The 25,970-nt window shown below is 35.8% G+C and overlaps 1 protein-coding gene across 3 annotated transcripts in view; it reads right to left on the reverse strand.

The window, feature by feature from the left end:
* Positions 1-25,970, reverse strand: part of OPRM1 (opioid receptor mu 1) — a 69,815-nt gene that overhangs the window by 32,398 nt on the left and 11,447 nt on the right. The window contains exon 4 of one of the 3 annotated variants that reach the window (XM_044243640.1): positions 20,391-20,409. The exons of the other annotated variants lie outside the window; for them this stretch is intronic. Coding sequence (XP_044099575.1) covers positions 20,391-20,409 — 19 coding nt within the window. The remainder of the gene's footprint in view (positions 1-20,390; positions 20,410-25,970) is intronic. 3 annotated transcript variants of the gene reach the window in all.

Raw genomic sequence — 25,970 nt, forward strand, 5'->3', positions numbered from 1 at the left:
CACCAGGAAGCTCCATTCAACTCCATCCTTCATGATGCCTCTTGCCCTTCTCAAGTCGTGATCTAGACACTTCCCGTAATGACTGCTGTGGAGATGCTGGATGCTGCTTCTAGAATAGCCAGGCACTCTTCTGGTCCTGGCTCCTTCTGCTGTTTTTCTGCTTCCTTCTCTTTCTCTTTCTCTTCCCCCTTCTTTCTTCTTTCTCCTGCTTTTCCTCCTCCAGGATATCTGGTTTGCATGCAGTTGTGCACTTGTTCTATCTTCTGCAGCATGCCATTCTTTCAAAACAGGTATTGTATCAAACTTGTTTTTTTTCTCCTCAGTCTTTAAATTCATTCCAATTCCTTTATGGTAACACAAGTTATACACAAGTTCTGGATGAAACTAAAGACCTTTGAAATACCAACTCCAATATCAAATGGTTGTCTTTTCCCAAGCACATATACACACATTCTTATCGCTTTGGTCTATTACACAGCTTTTACAATAATTATATGCATAAACATGTACCTTTAGAAAATGTGCAATGCTGCATTATTTTCTTAAGAAGTACCATGCTGTCTGCAGCATTTTTGAGTTTCTTTAGTTTTTTAGTCAGCAATATGATTTTGAAAGCTTTCCATTTTAACACCTGAGACCTAATTCATTCTTTTTAACTGTTTTCTAGTAGTTCTTTATATGAATATGCCTCATTTTATATATCCTTTTAGCTGATTGGCATTTACGTTGTTGATTTCTTCAATCTTAACAAGAGCACGTGGATTTCGTGCCGGTCCCTTATATTCATGTGCGAGTCTTCCTCTGGACCTTCACTGCTGGGTCATGGATTATGCATGTTTTCTGTTTAGAGAGGGTCTCCCTGATCACTTGGCAAAGGGGCTACACTGCCACCTTTAGCACGAGACTGTTTCTGGTTCTTACATGCTTCCCATATTTGGTGTTAACTTGAAAACATGTATCAGTCTGATGAGTGATATATACTATCTTATTATCATTTTAGTTACGACTGATTACTCTAAAGGTTGAAAATAATTTCATTTATTTCTCGGTACATTGTATTGCCTACTCAATATCTTTTCATTTTTGCCAGGTTATCTTTTTCTTATTGATTTGTAAGAGGTTAAAAATATATGTTACAAACATTTCCTCGCAGAATACTGCTCTTTATTTTATGTTATTAGTGGTGTTTTTTTAAAATCCTCTAGATGTATCAAATTTTAACTTACGTTATGGTGTATGTGTGTGTGTGTGTGTGTGTGTGTGTGTGAGCGCACACCTTTCTCACAAAGGCCTCTTTTATTCTATTTCAGAGACCAGTAAAATTTGTCTCTAAAATTTCCTTTCAATAATTTAAGAAAATTTGAATGCATTTTTGAATTTAAAAATGATGCATGCTTAATGTGAAAATAAATCAAATAACAGGAAAGTACAAAGAATAAAAGAAAAAATAAACTGAAACTCTAGCCGCTGGAGAAATCGAGAGGGGATTTGGCTATTTTGGCTAAGATCCTTCCAAACATCTCATACATGCAAAAAATAACATTTATTAATGCTGGCTACATGCCTGTTTTTGCATTAAACAATTTACAAAATTGATGGGACAGGCATTTTCTCATCTCTATTTTAGAGATGATAAATTAAGGCTCAGGGATCAGCAGTCTTATCCAAGGTTGTAAAGGGAACTGGGATGACCCCTGGTCTGTTCACTGCTCTGTGTTCCCTCCCTCAAACAAACAAAATGTCCCTCAGGGCCAGAGTCTGAGTTTTAGTATTCCTCCATCAGATTTACAGTAGGCACTCAAGTGCTTATTTTATTTGGTTATTTAAAAAATACACTTAACCTTTTTCAAAGAAATCCCTGCACATAATTTCATCCTGGTGATGAAAGATGCTAGTTTCTCTTATTCTGTCTCATTCCTATTGTTCATATATTATTATATTACCATAATCAATTTTAGTACTTGGAATGGATTTTAGTGTTTACTTCAACATCCGTAAATAACATGCTTCTAGTGTATGTAGAGGATATAACTTCTAAAATAGTTTTGTTTGTCATTCAAAGTAGTTCTTGCTCACCTTGAAAATACTACTCCATCTTTGTCTTTACTCCAATGGTATTGATGAGGATTGATTTTATTCCCTCACGTCATGTTATTTTCTCTTCTCTTTCTTTGAAATTTTTACCTCTATCTGTTATGTTCTTGAACCTCAATAAAATGTGAGAATTTCATTTTAAAGAATTATTGTTCTTGGCATTCAGAGAACCCTTCCAGTTTAAAATCTCATCACCCTCTTTAGTTGCGGGAAATTTGGGGCTCTTATTTCTCCAAAAATTGTGTCTCTTCTATTCCCTGTGTTCTCTGCTTCTGATAGAGACATCTTAGCTATTCTGTCTTCTCTTCTGGTACCTTATTTGCTTTTTCATTCTCTATTCCTATCCCATTTACTATATTCTTCCAACTCACTGACACACTGTTTACCTCCCTTCGTTTTGTTTTTCAGGTTACCCATAGAGTCTTGAATGTTAAAAATTGTGGCAGTTATTCTCAGGATTTCAAATTTGTTTCTATATGTCACAGACACATAAGTGTCAGCTCTTGCCCTGAGTTCTTTACAAACATTAAATAAATAGGTAGTTATATTATGATTAACTCCATTATACAGATGCAAAAAACTAAGACAAACAGTGGCCAAATAAATTAGTGTAGGGACTCCTGACTAGCAATTGCTGGGGCCAGAATTGAGTCCAAGTTGTTTGGGTCCTTAACTACCATCTTTTTAAAATTTCTTTTTTCCTAATTGCTTCTTCTTGTTTCATGGGCATAATACTCATTTTTCTCCTCCCCTGAAGATATTAAATACAATATTTTAAAGTTCTTGTGTGATTGCTTTTTAGTTGTTTCCTCAAGTGTAAATCATTTTGTTTATTGTATTCTCTCCCGGATGCCATCTCTTTTATGGTGTGGTCACTCATTAACAATATGATTACTATTGATTTTGAGATGATCCTTGAAATCAATATTCCTTGGTAGACAGTTCACACATCTGCTGTGCAGCCTGACCAGGCGCAGAATTTGGAAACTGCTCCTGAACCTTGTCCACCACAGTTTTCCACAAGAACTCATGGTGGGATGGGCTTGAGTAGACGAAGTCCATTGGTGCCTACCTTCTAATTTTAAGTCCATTGCTGGTCTCTCGGGTATACCTTAGTATCTCTGCTCCAAGTACTGCATCAGTTTTAAAATGGACTTTGTTGCTTTTGTCTAGTCTGTAGACTGGAAAATACATAAAGGTCAACTAACATGGCTGCTAGCGCTGTGGAAATCCACTCTATTATAAAATTCCCTCCGGGGTGTTCTCCACAACCTGAGGCTTGGATTGTCTGGTTTTTCGCCCCAGATATGTATTCAGGGTTTTAGTTTATCTGGGGTGAAGGAATCTTTTTTCTTCTGAATTCATATTTCATGAGCAGAGTCATCAGTGACTCAAGCATTCAATCCCTGTTGCATCATTCACTCCTTTCGAAAGGAGGAAGAGTGACCTATCTAGTTTATATGTTAGGGATTGGATATGTATAATCTATTCCTTCTCTTATCTCCTTTTGAGACTCGGACGCTCAAAGGAAACACACGCTATATCCCACTGCTTCATGTTCTATATTTTAAAGGTGTTGATTTCCATAGGAGGAGGTCACTAGTGGTCCCGGATTGTGAGTAGGTGGGTGAGTAGATTTCACTCTGGATTTATAATTAAGAAACCATTAATAGTGCTTATCTAAGTCACAGCTACCAGAAAAGTACTTATCTTAATAAAGCTGATATTTTTTCTTCATTCACTCATTCATTTCATCTTATCTTTCAGTTGGTTCAAACATCAGCAAGGAATGTAGGCATGGCATTTAATAGCCTCCTTTAAGCATCCATATTCCCTTCCAAGAATTTCTCTATAATTTTCATAAATTTACATGTGTCTATTCACTGACATATTGCTCTAATTTATGCTATTTAAAAAACAATTTATGGGGTGCTTGACTGGCTCAGTCAGAAGAGTATGTGACTCTTGATTTCCAGGTCTTAGGTTTTGAGTCCCACACTGGGGGTAGAGATTACTTTAAAAAATAAAACTTAAAAACAACAGTTTCTAAAAGTTGTTCTAAAGTTTGGAGGCTGTGAGTGGAGTGCTGTGTTTGTTTTCAATCAATCTGAAAATGAAACATTGTACGGTATTTACCATCAACAAGGACTTGAGTATTCAAGAAAGGCAAATCTTATACTATTAATGAATTCAGGAATAAATTTCAGCCTTTTGGATGCTTGCACATGAGATTTTAGTGCTGTGCCACATATGTGGTGATTATATTAGAATTAACTATTTTGTCTTTTGATCTGTAAGCTTCTGGAATATAGGGACCGGACTTAATCCCTACTCTACTATCTGCTTGCCTGAACAAAATGATGAATTCTCCTGACTCAAATGCCTGCATCAATATATATCTCTTTAAATATGACGTTCCTCTTCACCTCATATTCCTAAGGAATTCTCTCTACCCTAATAGAAATAAATCATACCAGACAAACCATAAGAGACTCTTAATCTCACAAAACAAACTGAGGGTTGCTGAGGGAAGGGGGGTCAGGAGAGGGTGATGGGGTTATGGACATTGGGGAGGGTATGTGCTGTGGTGAGTGCTGTGAAGTGTGTGAACCTGGCGATTCACAGACTGGTACCCCTGGGGATAAAAATATATAATACATTTATAAAAAAAAATAAAAAATTAAAAAAAAAGGAAAAAATCATACCTTCTCATCCGATGTCAACTTATCACTCCCACATCAATCCCCATATTTTTCTCTTCCCTATTGCCAGAGGAGAGCAGGGGATGGCATGTAATGACAGTGAGGCTGAGGAATATGAGGGGAAGAGCCCCTGCCAGCTTTCACAGAGCTAGCCTAGTTGCTAACAGCCAGGCTGTGGTATTTTTCTGTGGAACATAATTCTATAGAATATTAGCATCGTAGGAGAACTCTTCATGGCTGTGATGCCACAAGACGAAAACAAGTTGACTCTATAACTATGTCTGAACAGAGATAAAACCCAAATCACCCACAGCCATAAGAATGCCAAACATCTCCTCTCTCCTGGTTAGCATTAAGTGACCGCTGCTTCTTATTCAATGATGACTGTAGCCCTACTTTGTTTATTCTGTGTCCTAGATTTAAAAAATCCCTGATGCTCATACATCAGATTTGTCTTGCTTAGAGCAGCACCCTGTCCCGATAGACCTCTGCTTCCTTGAATTCAATCTTAAATCACTAGACAGGAACTAAAATTCCTGTGGTGTATTGTCTCTTTCACTGCAGCAAGCTTAGTAAGTCTAGTTTTGTTTGGCACCAGGTGTATTCCTGGTGGCTTTCAGCTGGTGAGCATTGATAGTAGAGTGTACTTGGCTCAGGACATCGTACCAGCATCATCAGGCTAACAGCAATCAGTGACTGGAAGGAGCATCAGTAATTTTCCAATGATGTCCCCAGATGGGTATAGGCCACTCAGAGGGCATTGTAACTACAACAGCTGCCTGCACCACTGGAATCCTGGTGAATGTATTCACTCAATGTCCGTCTGTAGCAGTCAGAATCCTTTCCAGATGTTCCTGGGCGGGGGGGAGTGGTGGTGGTGGTGATTCATATTGGTTACCATCTCATCTTTTTTCAGGGCTGCTGTTCTCTTTCTGAGCCTATGACCATGCACTGTGCCATTAGCTGCATCTTCCCCATGCCCTCGGTAACTCTTCACCTATTATGCATTGCATTCCTGCAAATACTAATTGAATGTGGTTTTTTTAGGTCTAGGAGTCATGGAAGCAAAAAATCTGCTTGCTCAATTATAGTCCTATGTTTTTTATTTATAGTGTTTCTTTTCAATACCTTCTAAAGATACTTCAGATTTTATTTATTTATTTTTAAAGATTTTATTTATTTATTTGAGAGAGAGAGCGAGAGAGAGCATGAGTGGGGTGAGGGGCAGAGGGAGAAGCAGACTTCCTGCTGACAGGGAGCTTGATGTGGGGCTTGATCTTAGGACTCAGGAATCATGACCGGAGCGAAAGGCAGATGCTTAACTGACTCAGCCACCCTGCTGCCCTGAGGTAGTTCATATTTTAAAATGACTATCTGATATTTCCCTAATTAAAATCTTAAGTGTCAGGAGATTAAACAACAAAAACCTTACCTTTTAGAGTAGGAACATTCCTGGTAATTCTCGAATCCTACGAACTGCTTACTTACTCTGAAGACCAAGGCAAGTCCCATTAAAATGTTGTGAATAACACTTTAATGTTATTGAATAACAAAAACTACCTTGATTTTGTTAATTCCCCCCAATTTAGCATCTTCATCAAGTTGGGAGTAAAACAGTCCCACATAATCTAGAAGGAAGAGCACTCAGTTTAGTATTAAGATACATAGGTCTGAGTGCAATGGCTTGGGATCTTGGCCAAGTGGTTGAACTTCACAAATGTAAAGAGATGATTATGTTACCTCTAAAAATCATCATTAGACCAAAAAGTTATGATGGTTATAGGTGCTATTTTTAATTATTATAACCATAGTCAACATTTACTTTGCCAGGCATTGCTACACAATAGCGTCCCTTGTCTGTGGGGACGGTGTTCCCAAGGATGCCTGAAATTGTGGGTAGTATCAACCCCGTGTATACTATGTTCTTTCTTATACAACCATACCTATGATAAAGCTTGTTTCTAAATTAGGTACATTAAGAGATTAACCACAACAACTAATAATAAAATAGAGAAACTCTATCAATATACTATAATAAAAGTTATGTGAGTGTGGTCTCTGTTTTCACCAAAATGTCTTATTCTACTGTGATCAACCTTCTCGTGATGATGTGAGATGACAAAAGGCCCATGTGTGGAGATGACATAAGGTAAATGATGATGGACATTGTGACACAGAATTAGTCTATTGACCTTCAAATGCTATTTTTAGAAGAGGGTCATTTTCCCTGAGGGTACTGGTAACTGAAATCCCAGAAAGTGAAGCCTCAGATAAGGGGGAAGGCTATAAGCAGTTTACTTGGATTTTTTTTGCCAGTCTTCCTAATGGACTTATGGATTGCATATTATCACTTCTTTTTGCAGAAGAATAAACTGAGGTCCATGGAGTAGCTTGCTCAGGAATAACAGTGGCAGAGGCAGAATTTACATCCATATCTGTTATGGTTTACACTCTTCACTATTACGTGGCATTGCTACAACACATACCATACAATATAAGCTGTCTATATAATAACTACTAACTTTTAAAAAGTGCAGTAAGGTTTACAAATGCTTCTACATAACAATGTGTAAACTAGTGCTCACAAAAGTTCTATTGGTAGCTGCAGCCACCATGGTTATTGTCCCCATTTTAAGGAGAACAGAGATTTGGAGCAGTGTCCAGAACAGACATGTATAGCATTATACATTTGAAATACCTGGAGGTTTTGTCGCTTGCAAGCAAAATACCTATATAATTTAGATGTTTTGCATGTGGGGTGTATGTGTGTGTGTGTCCCCTAGAAATAAGTATTTCAAGTGTTTAACAACAGCACAGCATGTTGGAGAGAATCATGTATTAAGATACTGTTCAGGGAGTTGAAATAGGAATGTTCTCATTGCTCCTGTGTTTTGCAACAGAGAGATTTAATTAAGATACATGAAGACTCAATTTCAAATTCCATTTGTCAAAGCTGTTGATGAGCATTCCCTGTTTACCTCTTCTAATGTGTCGTGGAACCTGCAGAATTATCTAAATATTTGGCGTTCAGTTAATTCCTGCAAAAATATTTGTCGAAAATCTTTCAGGACCAACTGAGGGAGAAATAAAGGGAATACAATTAGCTTCTCTAGATCTTCACTTATGTAAAGTAGTCTATTTATGATGACTGCTTTCCATCCAAGAATTTTAAGTTCTTTATAACTTAATGATCATGCCTACCTGGGATTTTTCTAGGAAACAGAAGTCAGTTTACTGAGTTTTTTTTCTAAGTATTTTCAGGCAGAGAGATTTTTTTGGAAGGTATTTCCCTTCCCCTGTGGAGAATTCAATAGCACTTGTTAGGAGAAAAAAAAATGATTCATAAATATACTAGTAACTTGGCAAAGCAAATAAGCCCCATTAGTTTTAAAAATTTGAACATTTAGTCTCATAGTGTGATAAGAGTTATTAAATCAAATGGAGCTGTCTTTCAAAATGTCTATCAACATTTCCAGTTACAATTAATGTATGTAACTGCACTTTTAATAGGAAAACTTCAAACAATGTCTCAACTTATATATTGGTGAAATAATGTCTCAACTTATATATTGGTGAATAAGCCCTCTGATGAATATTTTATTGCTTTTCAGGATCATCTATTACTTAAAAAAAATTTCTTCCTTTTTGTTTTCATATTATTGTGTTTTTCTTCATTATAAGATTGCATACCATTGTAAAAAGTATGACTATAAAAACTGAAATACAGAACATCATAAGCTAACGTGTAGATACAAACTCTCATAACATTTTACTATATTTAATAGTCTAATTTTGTGATCAAAGTTATACACTTCACATTTCCTTTAACTTAATATAGAAATTATATGGGACTTTATATTATGAAATAGAACCTCTGAAGAATTATAGGCATGTCTTTAATTTTTATAGAAAACATTTATATTTTCTTTTTTAACAAAAAATATTATTTCTTCATTTTTCATGTTATATGTATTTTTTTATTTCAAGCTTTTATTTAAATTCCAGTTTGTTAACATATAGTATAATATTAGTTTCAGAAGTAGAATTCTGTGATTTGTCACTTACCTACAACACCCAGTGCTCATCGCAACAGACCTCTTTAATACCTATCACCCATTTACGCCATCCTCCACCCACTGCCCCTCCAGCAACCCTCAGTTTGTACTCTATAGTTCAGAGTCTATTTTACGGTTTGCCTCTCTTTTTTTTCCCCTTCCTCTATGTTCACCAGTTTCATTTCTGAAATTCTACATATGAGTGAAATCATATTGTATTTGTTTTTCTCTGGCTGACTTATTTTGCTTAGCATAACACATTTTAGTTCCATTCATGTCATTGCAAATGGCAAGATTTCATTCTCTTTGATGTCTGAATAATGCTTATTGTGTGTGTGTGTGTGTGTGTGTGTGTGTGTGTATGTATAGCTCCCACATCTTTATCCATTCATCAGCTGGTGGACGTTTGGACTTTTTCCATAATTGGTTATTGTTGATAATGCTGTTATAAACATTGGGGTGAATGTTATCTCTTCATATCAGCATTCTTGTATCCTTTGGGTAAATACGTAGTAGTGCAATTGCTGGGTTGTAGGGTAGCTCTATGTTTAACTTTCTGAGGAATCTCCATACTGTTTTCTACAGTGGCTGCAATAGTTTGCATTTCCACCAACAATGTAAGAGTGTTCCTCTTTCTTTGCACCCTGGCCAACATCTGTTGTTTCCTGTGTTAACTACAGCCATTCTGACAGGTACAAAGTGCTATCTCATTGTAATTTTGATTTGCATTTGCCTGATGGTGAGTGATGTTCAGCATCTTTTCATGTGTCTGTTAGCCATCTGTATGTCTTCTTTGGAAAAATGTCTGTTCGTGTCTTCTGCCCATTTCTTAACTGGGTTATTTGTTTTTTGGGTGTTGAGTTTGATCTGTTCCTTATGGATTTTGTATACTAACCCTTTATCAGATATATCATTTGCAAATATCTTCTCCCATTCTGAAGGATGGCTGTTGGTTTTGTTGATTGTTTCCTTCATTGTGCAGAAGCTTTTTATCTTGGTGAAGTACCAAGTAGTTTGTTTCTGCTTTTGTTTCCTTGCTTCCAGTCATATCTAGTAAGAAGCTGTTACAGCCAATGTTGAAGAGGTTACTGCCTATGTTCTCCTCTAGGATTTTTATGGTTTCCTATCTCACATTTAGGTCTTTTATCCATTTTGAATTTATTGTTGTGTATAAGAAAGTGGGCTCATTTCATTCTTTTGTATGTTGCTCTCCTGTTTTCTCAACACCATTTGTTGAAGAAACTGTCTTTTTTCATTAGATATTCTTTCTTGCTTTGTCAAAGAGTAGTTGACCACATAGTTGTGTGTCCATTTGTGGGTTCTCTATTCTGTTCCATTGATCTATGTGTCTGCTTCTGTGCCAGTACCATATGGTCACTACAGCTTTGTAATATAACTTGAAGTCTGGAATTGTGATGTCTCCAGGTTTGCTCGCTCTTTCTTTCTTTCTTTTTCTTTTTTCTTTTTCTTTTTCTTTTTTTTTTAGTATTTCTTTGGCTATTTGGTTCTTTTGGGTTCCATACAAATTTTAGAATAGTTTGTTTTAGCTTTATGAAAAATGTTATTGGTATTTTGATATGGATTGCATTAAAAGTGTAGATTGCTTTGGGTAGTATAGCCATTTTGACAGTATTTGTTCTTCTAATCCACGAGCATGGAATGTCTTTCCATTTTTTTGTGTCCTCTTCAACTTCTTTCATAAGTGTTCCGTAGTTTTCAGAGTACAGATGTTTTACCTCTTGGTTATGTTTATTACTAGGTATCTTAGGATTTTTGATGCAATTTTAAATGGGATTGATTCCTTGGTTTCTCATTCTGCTGCTTCATTATTGCTATATAGAAATGCCACAGATTTCTGTATGTTGATTTTGTACCTTGTGACTTTACTGAATTCATGTATTGGTTCTGGCAATTTTTTGGTGGAGTTATTTGAGTTTTCTATATGGAGTATTATGTGATCTGTGAATAGTTGAAGTTGATTTCTTCCTTGCTGATTTGGATAACATTAATTTCTTTGTGTTGTCTGATTGCTAAAGCTGGGACTTCCAGTACTGTTAAATAACAATGGTGAGAGGGCATCCCTGTCTTTTTCTTGATTATAGAGGAAAAGTTCTCAGTTTTTCCCCATTGGGGATGGTATTAGCTGTGGGTCCTTCATGTATGGCTTTTATGGTGTTGAGGTATGTTCCCTCTATCCCTACTTTGTTGAAGGTTTTTATCAAGAATGAATGCTATGGTTCATCCAATGCTTTTTCTGCAATGCTTTAGTGGATCATATGGTTCTTATTATATTTTCATAATTACTTGTTTTACCACAAAATCCTTTGAGTCAATATTAAGTCAAACCTTTGTTTATTTAACACCTTTTAATTTTTATTTTCACCAAGTTTTGTGGTAGGCAATGGTTATCAAATGAGACATAACCCTCCTGCCTTGAAGGCATCTATAGTCTGGTGGGAGAGGAGAACTGAGTGATTTCAAAATAGTGTGTTAGATATTATGGCAAGGTAGGGGAGATGTAACAATGTTGAGAGGAGAACCTAACCTTAATTCAGTGTCAGGAAAATTGCAATTATTTAAAATTTGTTTCATTACCTAAGGAGTATCCATGAAAATATCAAATTTGCTTCTTGGAGTCATATGCCTGATCCACGCTGTGGAGGATTTTGTCTCTGATGGAGGTAGGAAGGGATTAGTAGAGGGTTGGCCCCAAATAAGACAATCTATTATCTGTTTTCTAGAAATAAAAGTAAATCTTGTTTTTTTTTTTTTTTACTTAGTCTGTACCTGTATTATGTATTGGTTTTCCAGAAACATTACTAAATACATTTAAATTGGCAAATTTTACTATTCACTTAACTGACAGTAATTATCAAAATTTTATTGCCAGTTTATTTTATGCTGTGTGAACTAGAACTTCTTTTTCTTGACCTAAGCTTTGTATTTTTAAATGTCTGTGAGAAGGTTAGTCCATCATGTGGATATATCAGTAAGATGAATCTATATTTCTTAGTTATACATTGTCTTATAATTTATTTCTTTCCATTTCCTGGGGAAGAACCCCACTCTTATTTTCCCTTGTTATTGTGGGCATTGTCACCTTGTCTTTCTTCTCCTGGGGAGGTGTAGTCCACTGGCTTTTCAGGGGGAAAAAATCTCACCACTAAGAATTCTCCTAATGTTTGCTTGCTTTTGGTCTATCATGTTTACGCAAGAAGACTAATTCCATTTACTCTTAACTTCTCAGGGTACTTCATATTACCCATCTGTCTGCGAGGCATGGGATGTGGAACAACATGGAGTAGAGTGTATGGAAAGAATTTGGCATGGGAGTTGAATAGGCTAGGTTTCTATACTTTTCACAAGTGGCCCCATAAGCCATTTGAGAGAAGAAGAAAAAAAAAAAAAAAAGAGTGTCACAGGTAAGAGCCACAAATGAGAAGGGAAGATTTCTATTTACTCTATTTAGGTTCCCTGGAGTAACACCAACATGCCTTGCTACTTTCATCTGGAGTAATTCCAGCTCACTTGCCTCCAGCCTGTCCATCTGGTGTTTTGCTCACCAGGAAGATAAGGGCATGGAATAGCATGCTTTGCTTCTAATTAGGTGAATCTTTGGCAAAGTCCTGAATAAAGGCCTATCTTTCCTTTCAGAAATTCTTCTTGGATTCTTCTAGAATTAATTCTTCCAGATTCAATTTTTCCCATTCTTTGTTATCTCCTTACTGCCCTTATCCCATTTGGATTCCTTGGGACAGTTGGAAGAAGGAAAAAGCAGATGGTATGGACTCAGGTTCTCTACTTGAATGTGGAAAACAATCCTGGAAAATATCTTTGCTTCTAAATTAAATAACAGAATTTTATTTTATTATTTTTTTATTTATTATTATTATTTTTTTAAGTTTTTTTATTTATTTGACAGAAAGAGATCACAAGTAGACAGAGAGGCAGGCAGAGAGAGAGGGAAGCAGGCTCCCTGCTGAGCAGAGAGCCCTATGCAGGGCTCGATCCCAGGACCCTGGGACCATGACCTGAGCTGAAAGCAGAGGCTTTAACCCACTGAGCCACCCAGGCACCCCCAAATAACAGAATTTTAGAACAGAATTTTACTTTTAAGAATTCTAAGCTTATTTCAACCATTAACTCTCAGAGGAGAGATGATACAAAAGTTATTATTTTCACAGAGTAGAAAGGGAACACTTAAACTCAGATGGTTGAAATTAATCTAGCATTAATATAACAGTGTAATCAATTCAATGTACTGAAACATTTCAGTAACACTATGTCCTATAACCGTTTCTTACTCTTTGGGCTTGAGGTTAAAAGAATGAAAAAAATATATACAGTCAAATCCTCAAGGAGCTTACATTTTCCAAATTGGAAATTTCCTTTTTCCAAAAATGTAGGAAGGGATCACTGTTGTAAACAGAAATATAAAAATGACATGGTGTTTGGCTAGATAACTGATTCAAAAACCGAGCTTGATCTATAACTGTCAGTGCTGAGTCTGTCATACAAACTGTCCCCTGATCAGTATGTTGAAATGAATTATTAGCATCCATTTTTCACAACATAAAATCAGTTTATTGGAAATCTATTCAACTTAGACAGCAGCTTTGTTTCACAACTGAGTTTCTGTAATTGGAAAGTTTTACAGAAAATGGATTCTATTAATCAGAACTAATCAGTCTATTTTCAGTTGAAAGGTAAACTCCATTAGAGTCCTAGGTCAAGTTAGTCCGAAGTCATATGTTCACTTCAAAGTGTCACAGTCCAATATTAACAAGAAACTCCAGATTTAGACCCTGTAAAGACACAAGTTTTCCCTTTGTTTCACTTCCATTTCAGTAGGGGCCCAGCCTATCAACAAAAGGAATATCATGAACAGGTTGTCAATTAGAGAATATCCATGGAAGTACGATGTAGAAGGTAAGATGAAAGTCTAATCAGCTGTCCTGATGAAGCCTTGAGACATGGCTTGAAAATCTCACCTCAATGGAATTAAACATAACAGTTTTTAAAGTTAAATTTCAGGATCATATATATCTTGATTCAAATCTTAGTTCTATTATTTATTAGCTGGACAAACTTGAGCTTCTTACATTTCCTAAGTTCTATTTTTCTCTTCTGTAAAACTTAGAATGTAATTAGTACTTTCTTTCTATAGTTCATGTAACGAAAATTTTTAAAAATGGTGTATTTAAGGATTGTTAATATGGAGTCTAATGGGTAGTAACTTGTAACAAATATTAGCTCAAGGAAGAGTATTTCAAATTTAATGAGGCTGACATTATTCTCTGATAGACACTAGTAAATGTTCATAAAAGTGTTACTTTTGTTTTGCCTGTACTAAAACTGTTTGTAGTGTGTTTCTTACATGTGCTAAAGTTGCACTTTGACCTATGGTTATTCTAAAAAACCACAACTATATTCTTTGACCAATAGTTCGTTAAGTTCATGACCTCATCTATGTTAACTAGAAGGTTGACTGGTATATTATGTTTTACATAACAGCTTAACTTCAAACAACTGTGTGAACAAAACATCTCAGTTACACTAACACATGGTTTCTATCGCTATACTAGAATTAAATTTTTAGGTAGAGCAGAAGCCTTATAACTTTATATAAAATATATTTTACAAGGCAATTAAAACAAGGGTGTGTAGATGACTTGTTAATTCATTGGTTCATATATTATTATTTTGAGTTTCTAAATTTTTGAGAAAATAATACTCTCGTGGAAATGATCATTGGTGTGGTTCATGTGTTTTAATATATGTCTTGTGGCATTGATTCATTACTCTTTTGTGGAAATGTGACATATTTATTTTTATGCAGGAAACATCTTTGTTCAGAGAAGTAATCCTTTTCGAAGGGTGGCATCAGTTTTTCCTTTGAAACTTCTATCCTAAATTCCATTAAAGGGTAGTAATTTTAGAGAACAGAAGTTTTATGTCTGACTTCCAGGTTGAGCTTTCTGCTGTCTGTGTTCATGTTGTAAGGTACTCAGAAGACTGGCCATGGCTAGAGAACTAATGGCACTAGTGGCACTAGTGGCACTAAAGAATCTCCTAAAGCAATGATTCTTGAAATTTTTCTTCCTCCTTGTCCTGTTCATTCAGGACTCTTCTAATATCATTATTTGAAAAATGTTTACAATACCTGCTTTGAGAAATACTTGTAAATTAGGATTGATAGGAATCTCTTTCGTTGTTTTCTTAAATTAACCAGGGTCCTGTCCACTCATTTTTTTCTGTCTTGTCTCTGAGACATAAATAATACTTTTAAAATTTTTCAGAAAAGTGAAGAAACACTTAAATTAGGAGTTACCTCCTTGCTGGGTTTGGTGATAGAGAAAGAAGTCCTATACTAATTGATTGTTAAAAAGCTTGGGAATACCTAGGAGTGCAATTGCGGGATCATAGGGAAGCTCTATTTTTAATTTCTTGAGGAATCTCCACACTGTTCTCCAAAGAGGCTGCACCAACTTGCATTCCCACCAACAGTGTAAGAGGGTTCCCCTCACTCCCAGGTATTTACCCCAAAGACACAGATGTCATGAAAAGAAGGGCCATCTGTACCCCAATGTTTATAGCAGCAATGGCCACGGTCGCCAAACTGTGGGAAGAACCAAGATGCCCTTCAACGGACGAATGGATAAGGAAGATGTGGTCCATATACATTATGGAGTATTGTGCCTCCATCAGAAAGGATGAATACCCAACTTTTGTAGCAACATGGACAGGACTGGAAGAGATTATGCTGAGTGAAATAAGTCAAGCAGAGAGAGTCAATTATCATATGGTTTCACTTATTTGTGGAGCATAACAAATAGCATGGAGGACAAGGGGTGTTAGAGAGGAGAAGGGAGTTGGGGTAAATTGGAAGGGGAGGTGAACCACGAGAGACTGAGGGGTTGGAAGTGGTGGAGGGGTGGGAGGTTGGGGTACCAGGTGGTGGGTATTATAGAGGGCACGGATTGCATGGAGCACTGGGTGTGGTGAAAAAATAATGAATAATGTTTTTCTGAAAATAAATAAATTGAAAAAAAACATTAAAAAAAGTTAAATAAATCTGTTATGTAATTAAAAAAGTTAAATAAATCTGTTATGTAATTAAAAAAAAAAAGCTTGGGAATAGTATTTGCCTGAAATTATGGTTGAAAAACATAGGTTGGTTGTTGTAATCCTATCCTTGGCATTTATCAGCTAGTGAAATGGTTTGATTTTCATCTCCACTACATCGGACTTTTGGGGACAGGAAAGACTGTATCAATCTTCTCACTACTTTATCTGGAGTCTCTGGGAGAGTGCTTTGTACATGGTTAGTGTCCAAAAATCGTTGCAAATAAATCCCTGAGCCTCAGTTTCATCCTCTGTAGTATTAGTCTAGTTAACAATTTCTTTCCCTAGGATCATAAAAATCTTATGAAATTCAAATTAGTCATCATAATGAAAAAATTAAGGTCCTTTAAAATTGTAAGGTATAATATTTATTATTTAGATATATGTTTTATTTCTTTTACAGAGAAGTTAAATAAACTTTCTTTTGTTTTTGTAAGGAAAGACTTCAGGATCTCAATTTACGCTGTCTGACTTTTACGGGACCTCTTATTTTGGTGCCTTGGACCACCAGCATCATCAGAAGCACACTTATATTTAATTTCTTTCAAATCATATGGTCACCTTTTCATAGGCCATGGGGCCTGGATAAGTATGAAATTATAATGTCTAGTAATTTCTCTTGTTCTTGGCAGATGAAATCAGGTTCTGATGTTGAGCTTATACTGGTAGCAACATTTTTCAATTAACATTTAATACTTCCCTGCAAAATACTCAATCTCTCAATGGCACTGAACCCATTGTTTTAGTGGAATAATGTTCAGAGACAAGGAAGGCCTTCCTTTCATTGACCTCCTTGTTTCCCACAGCTTTTATATTGAAGTAGCTTTAATTCTCAAAGACACTAAGCCCCATGGATGTTATTTTTCTACACCGTGGTTGCTTATTTATACAAATCATTACTCTAATGGCATTTACATACATTGCTTTGCAAGTTCTGAAAAAAATCCATTAGAAGGTGTTAGAAATAGACAGACACATAGATTCACTGTACCATCATTAATGCATCCATTATGAAGAGCTCCACCTTTTTGACCAATTTTACTGTGGTTAGTGAGTCAGACTCATAAACGAAGGTAGGATTCTCTTCCCAGAGATGGAATTCTAAATGCCTAAATCTCCATAGCTAGAGTTTGAGAACACCATTATTTTAAGTTATTTCTTCTAATTCAGAATAAACAATGCTGCTGGCTAAAAACAAATTTCATCACATGCAATCAGCATTTAAACTTAAATTTTGCTTTAGATGTTGTGACTATAATACCAATTTAAATGTGAAACATTTTTAAGTAACCAAATAGCTATTTTCTCCCCCAAATAATTGGTTTGCATGTTTTTACCCACTGAATTTATTCAGTGGACTGTATAAAAAGAAAGACTTATCAAAATGGAGTCAAGTAAATTGCACTTCTCTGTCTTTAGAATTTTTTTGGTAGCATCATGGTAGTCAATAAGATGATCTTGAAACCATCCAGTTTTAGGAAGGAGTTGAGTAGGATGAAGAGAGGAATGACAATATTGACACCCATGCAATGCCTTGCTTTGCTTCTGCAGAAATCGTGATTCCAAAAAGATAAACTGTATTTCAAAATATATCAGGTAATATATTTGACCTTAGCAAAAGCAAAACACTGGGTGAGTGTTCAGATCCCACATGCTCATGGTGTGAACCTAGTGGGAAGGAAGATGAATTCCCAATAGGAAGGGAGCAAATAACAAAACTCTTTACTTTTATATAGCACTTTTAGTGTTCACCACATACTCACACACTTCCGTATATCTTGTATAATGTGGACTTAAAAATCCATGTGAGATTGAATATGGTTATTATTTTTTAGTAAAGGTTAACTAATGAGATTTAGGGCGGTTGAGTGACAATGTTCACTAGCAAGAGGCAGAGATTTAAATGCAGTTTTTCTCATTCCAGGTTCAACACTCTCTCCACTCCACTATGCCTATTATGAAGGGAGCCAATTGGCCAATTTTAAGGAAATTTTGGAAACACGCTGAGCTTTATTTTTTCTGAAAAGTAATTGAATTTGCTACTTACTCTGTAAACAGCTTCTTCAAGTTCAGAGAAATAAGACATATGTATAAACCCCAAACCTCCTTGACAAACAAGCTTCAGTTTTCACATTTATAAAATGAATAGATTGGACCACATCTGTGACCCTTTATCTTGGCTGAACATTAAGGCTTTCCTGCCTATTCCCCAAAACTACCCCCGGAGATTCTGATTTAATTACCCTTAACTTTAGCTGGAGGTGGGCTTCCTTTTTTTTTTTTTTTTTAAGCCTACCCAGGTGATGTGTAAACCAAGATTGAGCACCACAGGAATGGGTGATCTGGGAAGTCTTCTTCTATGTGCCTAAGCATATTACAAGGATTTGTTCAATATTTCCAATGTTCCAAGACTTAACTGGACGGAAACTCAAATATTATTATTTATTTTAACCTGTTTGGGTTTCCATGATAGAATATAGATCTAATTCTCACATAAGTGATTCTAGTAACTATAGAATTTTTTAGTTGGGTTGTATATCACCCAGTTAAATCTCTTCTCAACTTTGCTCCTCTTGCAAACTTGTACCTAGTGGCTATTTGGCTAATCCAAAGAATTGCTTACATGCCAGAAAGTTTTCTCTAAGCACAACTCTTTAAAGTAGCAGTCATTTGGAGACAGATGGGGACTGAATTAAAGATGGGGAGCCAGGCAGAAAAGGGATTTCAGTGAATCCTTAGAAAACCAATGAGAAAACCATGGATAAGAAACCACTGGATTACAAACACCACAGAATGCTTTGGCCTAACTGATGCTCCTTTTTATCCAGCTAGCCAGTCTGAATACTAAAACACAAGGGAACACATTTTTCAAGCAAACTTTGAGAACTGCAGAGAACTGCCTTTTTTTTTTTAAATGAACAAGTTACATAAATTAGAAAGAAAAGAAAAAAAAAAATCCAAGCAATGAGCTTTTGTTCTTGAAAGGGCATAATGAGAGGTTGGGTGAAATGAAGCTGACAGTCACCATCTGGGTGCATGAAGGTGGGTGCAGAGTGGCTGGTATGCAGACATAGGTGTCTTTGAGGACAGATTTTGTATTTGCTAAGAAGTTAGTATGAATTTGCCGATGACAGTTTCAATTTTTCCTGAAAGTTTCAAATAGTTGAAGATGAAAATACTGTGAGAAAGCCTAGAAAATTGCACTAATTTAAGATAACCATAAAGCATGTCCAATTGAGGGAAACTTTTGAGCAATGCTATTTTCTAAGCACTTACTTCCTGATCACTAGCTAAGGGTGGTAATGAATATTGCAAATTGTCTGGTGGGAGAAGTGTGAATGATAGTGGCATAGGAGGATCTTGAACTCACCTTCTTCCACAAACACAACAAACCCACAACTATATATGGAGCAATTCCTTCTGAAAAGGACCTAAAAGCTAGCTGAACAGTGCCTCCACAACAAAAAATTAAAAGGCCACATCAAAGTGGACAGGAGAGGCAGAGACATGGTCTTGCAAGAAACCCCACCCCCACGTGTGGTGACCCATAGTCAGGAGTGATTTTTTTCTTTTCTTTTCTTTTCTTTCTTTCTTTCTTTTTTTTTTTTTTTTTTAAGATTTTATTTATTTATTTTGACAGCGTGAGAGAGCATGAGCACACAAATAGGGGGAGTGGCAAGCAGAGGGAGAGGGAGAAGCAGGCTCCCTTGCAAGCAGGAAGCTCAGTGTGGGGCTCAATCCCAGGACACTGGGATCATGACCTGAGCCAAAGCCAGAAGCTTAACTGACTGAGCCACCCAGACACTCTAAGGGGGATTTCATAATACAGAACTTATCCCTCAAGAGTGAGGGGTTTATGTCCCATATCAAGCACATCTACCCTTGGGAACTGCACCAGACAGATCAGCCCCCAAGGAGTTTGGTCTTAAAAACAACAAGGTTTACTTCCAGGAGAACCATAGAGTATAGGGACAGAAAATCCACTCTCAAAGGGCTCAGCACAGACTCACTCACATGGAGACCCAGTACAAAAGCAACCATTTGAAAGGTAACTAAATCATATGAAGAGACTCATTTGTTAACCTTAAAGCATCTTTCAAATAGGCAAGAAACTGTTGGGATTCTCTCTGAGGATGGAGGTGCTGGCAGGTGCCATTTTTGCATTCACCTTCTCCCTTCTTGGTGCTGGAGCTGGTGGGCACCATTTATCACACCTGCATTCTGGCCTGTTAGCTTCAGTGGGAGCGTCCCATCCCCTTACACTACAGCCATAGCTGTTGACTGTCTTGCCTTCATGCACAGTCAAGTACCTTACATTTGATCTTGGCCATGGGGTGTCCTGCCCCAGTTACCATGTGTCACAACCATAGCCTGCCTCACTACAGATGGTGGGCATGCACAGCCCCTTGAGTACCTGGCTTGAGTGCCTGGCTCTGGTGGCCAGTGAGGATTGTGTTTCTGTGCTCTTTGGGTCTAAAATAATCAGAAAGACAGTCCGTGGTAGGTTACCATCTCTAGAGTAATGCATAAACAGTAGACTGACACATATCTCCAGTCTTCGTGAGAAAAATACCTTTTTTTTTTTTTTTTTTTTTTTGTCCTGGAGTTTCAGCCTGAGGGGTAGGCTTCAGATTTGCCACACATCCAGATGCTACAGAGGCATTCCCAGGAAATGTGGGCAAGGAGATACCAGATTAAAGCACTCCTTTGGCTTTGCCACAGATCACTGATGCACCCCAGAAATGAGCTTATACACATGACTAAAGCCACATTTTTTGCAAATGTTGCAAATGTTGAGGGGACACCTCCAACTCTTGGTCTAGAAGTCAACAGGATTTATGATCACAGACTCAAAAGACTGTATCTATATCTATATCTATCTATATATACATCATCTATCTATCTATCTATCTATCTATCTATTTATCTATCATCTATCTATATCATAAAAGCTGCTGTTTGATGACAGTGCCTAAAACTAAGCACTATATGAGATCCATCCCTTTGGAACACTGACAGGTCTTACACACTGTCAACAGCTGGGACCCATCAAAAACAAATCAGGATACATAGATAATCAAAGAAGTCTGAGAAACAACCAAAACCTAGGGCAAGGTTGAATGACAAGGTTCATCTCCTTTATAAGGCCACTCTTTCAAGACTGAAAGACAACATTTATTCCAAATGAAACAATAAGACAAAACCTTAATGAAATAAAGATAGGTTATCTATCTGATAGGTTATCTATCTATTATCTATTTACTGTTTATCTATTTATTATATATTTATCTACTTACTCTCTTATTAAGAGTTTAAATTAAGGGTCATAAAAATATTCACTGAACTCAGGAGAAGAATGGATGAACACAATGAGAACTTGAACAAAGAGATAGAAAACATAACAGGGTATCAAACAAAAGCCATAGATCTGAAGAATGCAATCACCGAATTGAAAAATAAATTGGAGCTGTGGAACAGGAGACTAGATGAAAAAGAAGAATGGATCAGTGATCTCAAGATGAGACAGTGGAAATCACCCAATCAGGAGAACAAAAGAAAACAGAATTAAACAAAGTAAAAATAGTTTAAGTGACCCATGGGACAATATCAAGATAAATAATATCTGCATATAGAGGTCCCAGATTGAGAAGAGAGAGAAAGAGGTTAGAAAAGCTTTTTAAAGAAATGATGGCTGAAAAGTTCCCTGATAAAGGAAATAGACATTGAGGTCCAGAAAGCAAAGATAGTTCCAAATAGGATGAACCCAAAGAGATCACACTAAGACACATTATAATTAGAAGGCCAAATATTAAAAATAAAGAGAAATAACAGCATCAAAAGGGAAACACACACACACACACACACACACACACAAAACAACTTGTTATATACAAGGGAACCCCCTTGTATATAAGGCTATCAGTTAACTTTTCAGTAGAAACTTTGCAGGCCAGAAGACAGAGGCATGATATATTCAAAATGCCAACAAGAAAAAGCTTCCAACCAAGAATATTCTATCCAGCAAGGTTACCATTCAGAACTGAAGGAGATATTAAGAGTTTTTCAGACAAACAAAAACTAAAGAAGTTTATTAAGTTTATTACACTAAACTGACCTTATAAGAAATGTCAAAGTTATTTCTTTAAGCTGAAAAGATAATATACTAATTAGTAACAAGAAAACATATGGAAGTAAAAATCTCACTGGTTAATGCAAATATACATTAAAGGTAGTATATTAACTGCTTATAAAGCTAACATAAAGGTTAATAGAAAAAAGTAGTAAAATTAACTATTACTATAATAATTAGTTAATGGATATGTAAAATAAAAGGTGAAAAATATGGTATTAAAAACAGAATACACAGGGGGAGAGTAAAAATATAGAATTTTTAGAATACACTCAGACTTAAGATGCTATTAACCTGAAATAGACTGTTAAATATCTAGGATAGAATATGTGAACCACAAAGCAATCTACAGTAGATACACAAAAACAGTGATAAAGATATGGTAAACATAACATCAGAGGAACTTACCAAGTCACAAGGGAAGCAAACAAGTAAAGAGGCAACAGAGAGGAACTACAAAACAACCAGAAAACAATCAACTAAATGGCATAAGCATATGCATATTGATAATTATTTTAAATGTAAATAGACTAAATTTTCCAATCAGAAGACATAGAGTGGTTGGATGGATGAGGAAAGCAAAAGTCATATTTATGTTGCCTATAAGAGACTCACTTCAGATTAAAGGACACACTGAAACTGAAAGTGAAGGGATGGAAAAAGATGACCCATGCAAATGGGAGCAAAAAGAAAGTTGGTGTAGCTATGCTTATCCCAGGCAAAATAAACTTTTAGAAAAGACTGTAGTAAAAGACAAAAAGAGGCATCACATAATGATAAAGAGGCCAATTCAACAAAAGGATACAACAGTTGTAAATATTTATGCACTCAACATAGGAGCACCTAAATATATAAAGCAAATATTAACAGTAAAAAGGGAGAACATGGCAGCAATAGAATAATAGTTAGTGACCTTACTCCATTTACATCAATGAATAGATCATTCAGACAGAAATCAGTAAGAAAACATTAGCTTTAAATGACACATTAGACTAGATGAACTTAATAAACGTATACAGACTATTCCATTCAAAAATAGGAGTATACTAGTGCAAATGAAACATTCTCGAGGATAGATGGTAGGCAACAAAACAAGTCTCAATAAATTTTAAATGATTGAAATCATTATCAAGTATCTTTTCTGACTACAATCATATGAAACTGGAAATCATTTACAGGAAGAAAACTAGAAAAATCAAATATGTGGATATTAAATAACATGCTACTGAACAGCCACTGAACAGCAAAGAAATCAAAGGAGAAAAAAATACCTGGAGACAAATGCAAATGGAAGTACAACAGACCAGAATCTATGGAATGAAAGAAAAGCAATTTTTTTTTTTTCAGTTAGAAAAGCAATTTTAAAAAAGGAAGTTTATAGTGGGACAGTCCTCTCTCAAGAAACAAGAAAAACTCAAATAAACAATTTCACCTTACACTTAAAGGAACTAGAAAAAAAAAAAAAAAGAACAAAGCCCAAAGGGAGTGGAAAGAAGTAAATAGCAGCGATAACATGGAAATAAATGAAATAGAGACTATTAAAAAGACAATAGAAAATGTCAATGAAAATAAGACCTGGTTTTTTGAAAAGATAAACAAAATTTACAAACATGGGGTGCCTGGGTGCCTCAATGTCTACCTTCAGCTCAGTTTATGATCCTGGGGTCCTGGAATCAAGTGCCGCATCAGGCTCCCTGCTCAGCAGGAAGCCTGCTTCTCCCTCTTCCACTCCCTCTGTTTGTGTTCCTAGTCTCACTGTTTCTCTCTGTCAAATAAATAAATAAGATCTTAAAAAATTACAAACATTTAGCTAGATTCACTAAGAAAACATAGATGATAGATAGATAGAATCAGAAAAGAAAAAGAGAAGTTACAACTCATACCACAGAAATACAAAAAATCATAAAAGATGAGTCTGAACAATTTTAGCAAATTGGACAACCTAGAAGAAATAGATAAATTCCTAAAAACATAAAACCTACCAAAATGAATATGATGAAACAGAAAATCTGAGCAGAATGATTAGTAGCGAGGAGATAAAATCATTAATCAAAACCTCCCAACAAACAAAAGTTCAGGACCAAAAGTCTTCATGGGTGAATTCTACCAAACATTCAAGGAATATTTAATACCTATCCTTTTTTTCCAAAACAAAAAACTGAAGAGAAGAGAATGTTTCCAAACTTATTTATGAGGCCAACATTACCCTGATACCAAAACCAGATAAAGAAATCATAGAAAAAGAAAATTACAGGTCAATATTCCTGATGAACATATGCAAAAATCATCAACAAAAGATTAGCAAACCAAATCCAACAACACTTTAAAAGGAGCATGCATCATGATCAAGTGGGATTTATTTTAGGAAAGCAGAAATGGTTTAACATCTGCAAATAATCAATGTGATACACACACCACATTAACAAAATGAAGGATGAAAATCATGTGATCATTTCAACAGATGCAGAAAAACATTTGACAAAATTCAACACCCATTTATGATAAAAACTCTCAACAAAGTGGATATAGAGGGAATGTGCATCAATATAATAAAGGGCCATATATAAGAAGCCTAAAACTAACATAATACTCAATAGGGAAAACTGAAGGGTTCCTCTAAGATAAATATTAAGAAAATGTTACCCATTCTTGCCATTTTGTTCAACATAGTATTAGAAGTCCTAGCCTTAGAAATTAGGCAACAAAACAGAAAAAAAAAAAATGTCCAAAGTGGAGAGAAGTAAAACTGTCTCTCTTTGCAGATGACATGATACTATAGATATAAAATACTAAGAACTCTACCAAAAAATTGTCAGAATTAATAAATGAATTCAATAAAATTTCATGATACAAAATCAACATACAGAAATCTGCTGCACTTCTATGCATTAATAACAAACTATCAGAGAAAGAAATTACTAAGAAAATATTTCCATATATGATTACATCAAAACAATAAATTACTTAAGGGTAAATTTAAGGAGATAAAAGATACAAGATATTAATGAAAGAAATCAAAGAGGACACAAATAAATGGAAAGGTATCACATGTTCATGGATTGGAAGAATTAATATTGTTAAAATTTAAATTGAATTAATTAACATATAGTGTATTATTAATTTCAGAGGTAGAGTTTAATGATCCATCTGTTGCATATAACACCCAGTGCTCATTACATCATGTGCCCTTCTTAATGCCTACTACTCAGTTACCCCATCCCCACCTCACCTCCCCTAAAGAAACCCTCAGTTTGTTTCTTTTAGTTAAGAGTCTCAGGTTTTGTCTACCTCTCTGATTTTCTTATCTTATTTTTCTCTCCCTTCCCTTATGATCCTGTTTTGTTTCTTAAATTCCACACACGAGTGAAATCGTATGATAATTGTCTTTCTCTGATTGACTTATTTCACTTAGCATAATACCCTCTAGTTCTATCCATGTCATTGCAAATCATAACAGCTCATTCTTTCGATATTTGAGTAATATTTCATTGTATATATACCACCTCTTTTTTTTTTTTTTAAGGTTTTTTATTTTATTTATTTGCCAGAGAAAGAGACAGAGAGAGAGGGAACACAAGCAGGGGGAGTGGGAAAGAGAGAAGCAGGCTTCCTGCTGGGCAGGAAGCCCAATGATTGTCTCAATCCCAGGGCCCTGGGGTCATTACCTGATCCAAAGGCAGATGCTTAGCAACTAAAACACCCAGGCATCCCTATGCCTCATTTTCTTTATGCATTCATCTGTCAATGGACCTCTGAGTTCTTTTCATAGTTTGGTTATTGTGGGCACTACCACTGTAAACATTGGGGTGCAGATGCCCCTTCAGATCATTATGTCTGTAACCTTTGGGTAAATACCTAGTAGTG

This window comes from Neovison vison, chromosome 1 (assembly GCF_020171115.1).
Source record: "Neovison vison isolate M4711 chromosome 1, ASM_NN_V1, whole genome shotgun sequence".
Classification (NCBI taxonomy): Eukaryota; Metazoa; Chordata; class Mammalia; order Carnivora; family Mustelidae; genus Neogale; species Neogale vison.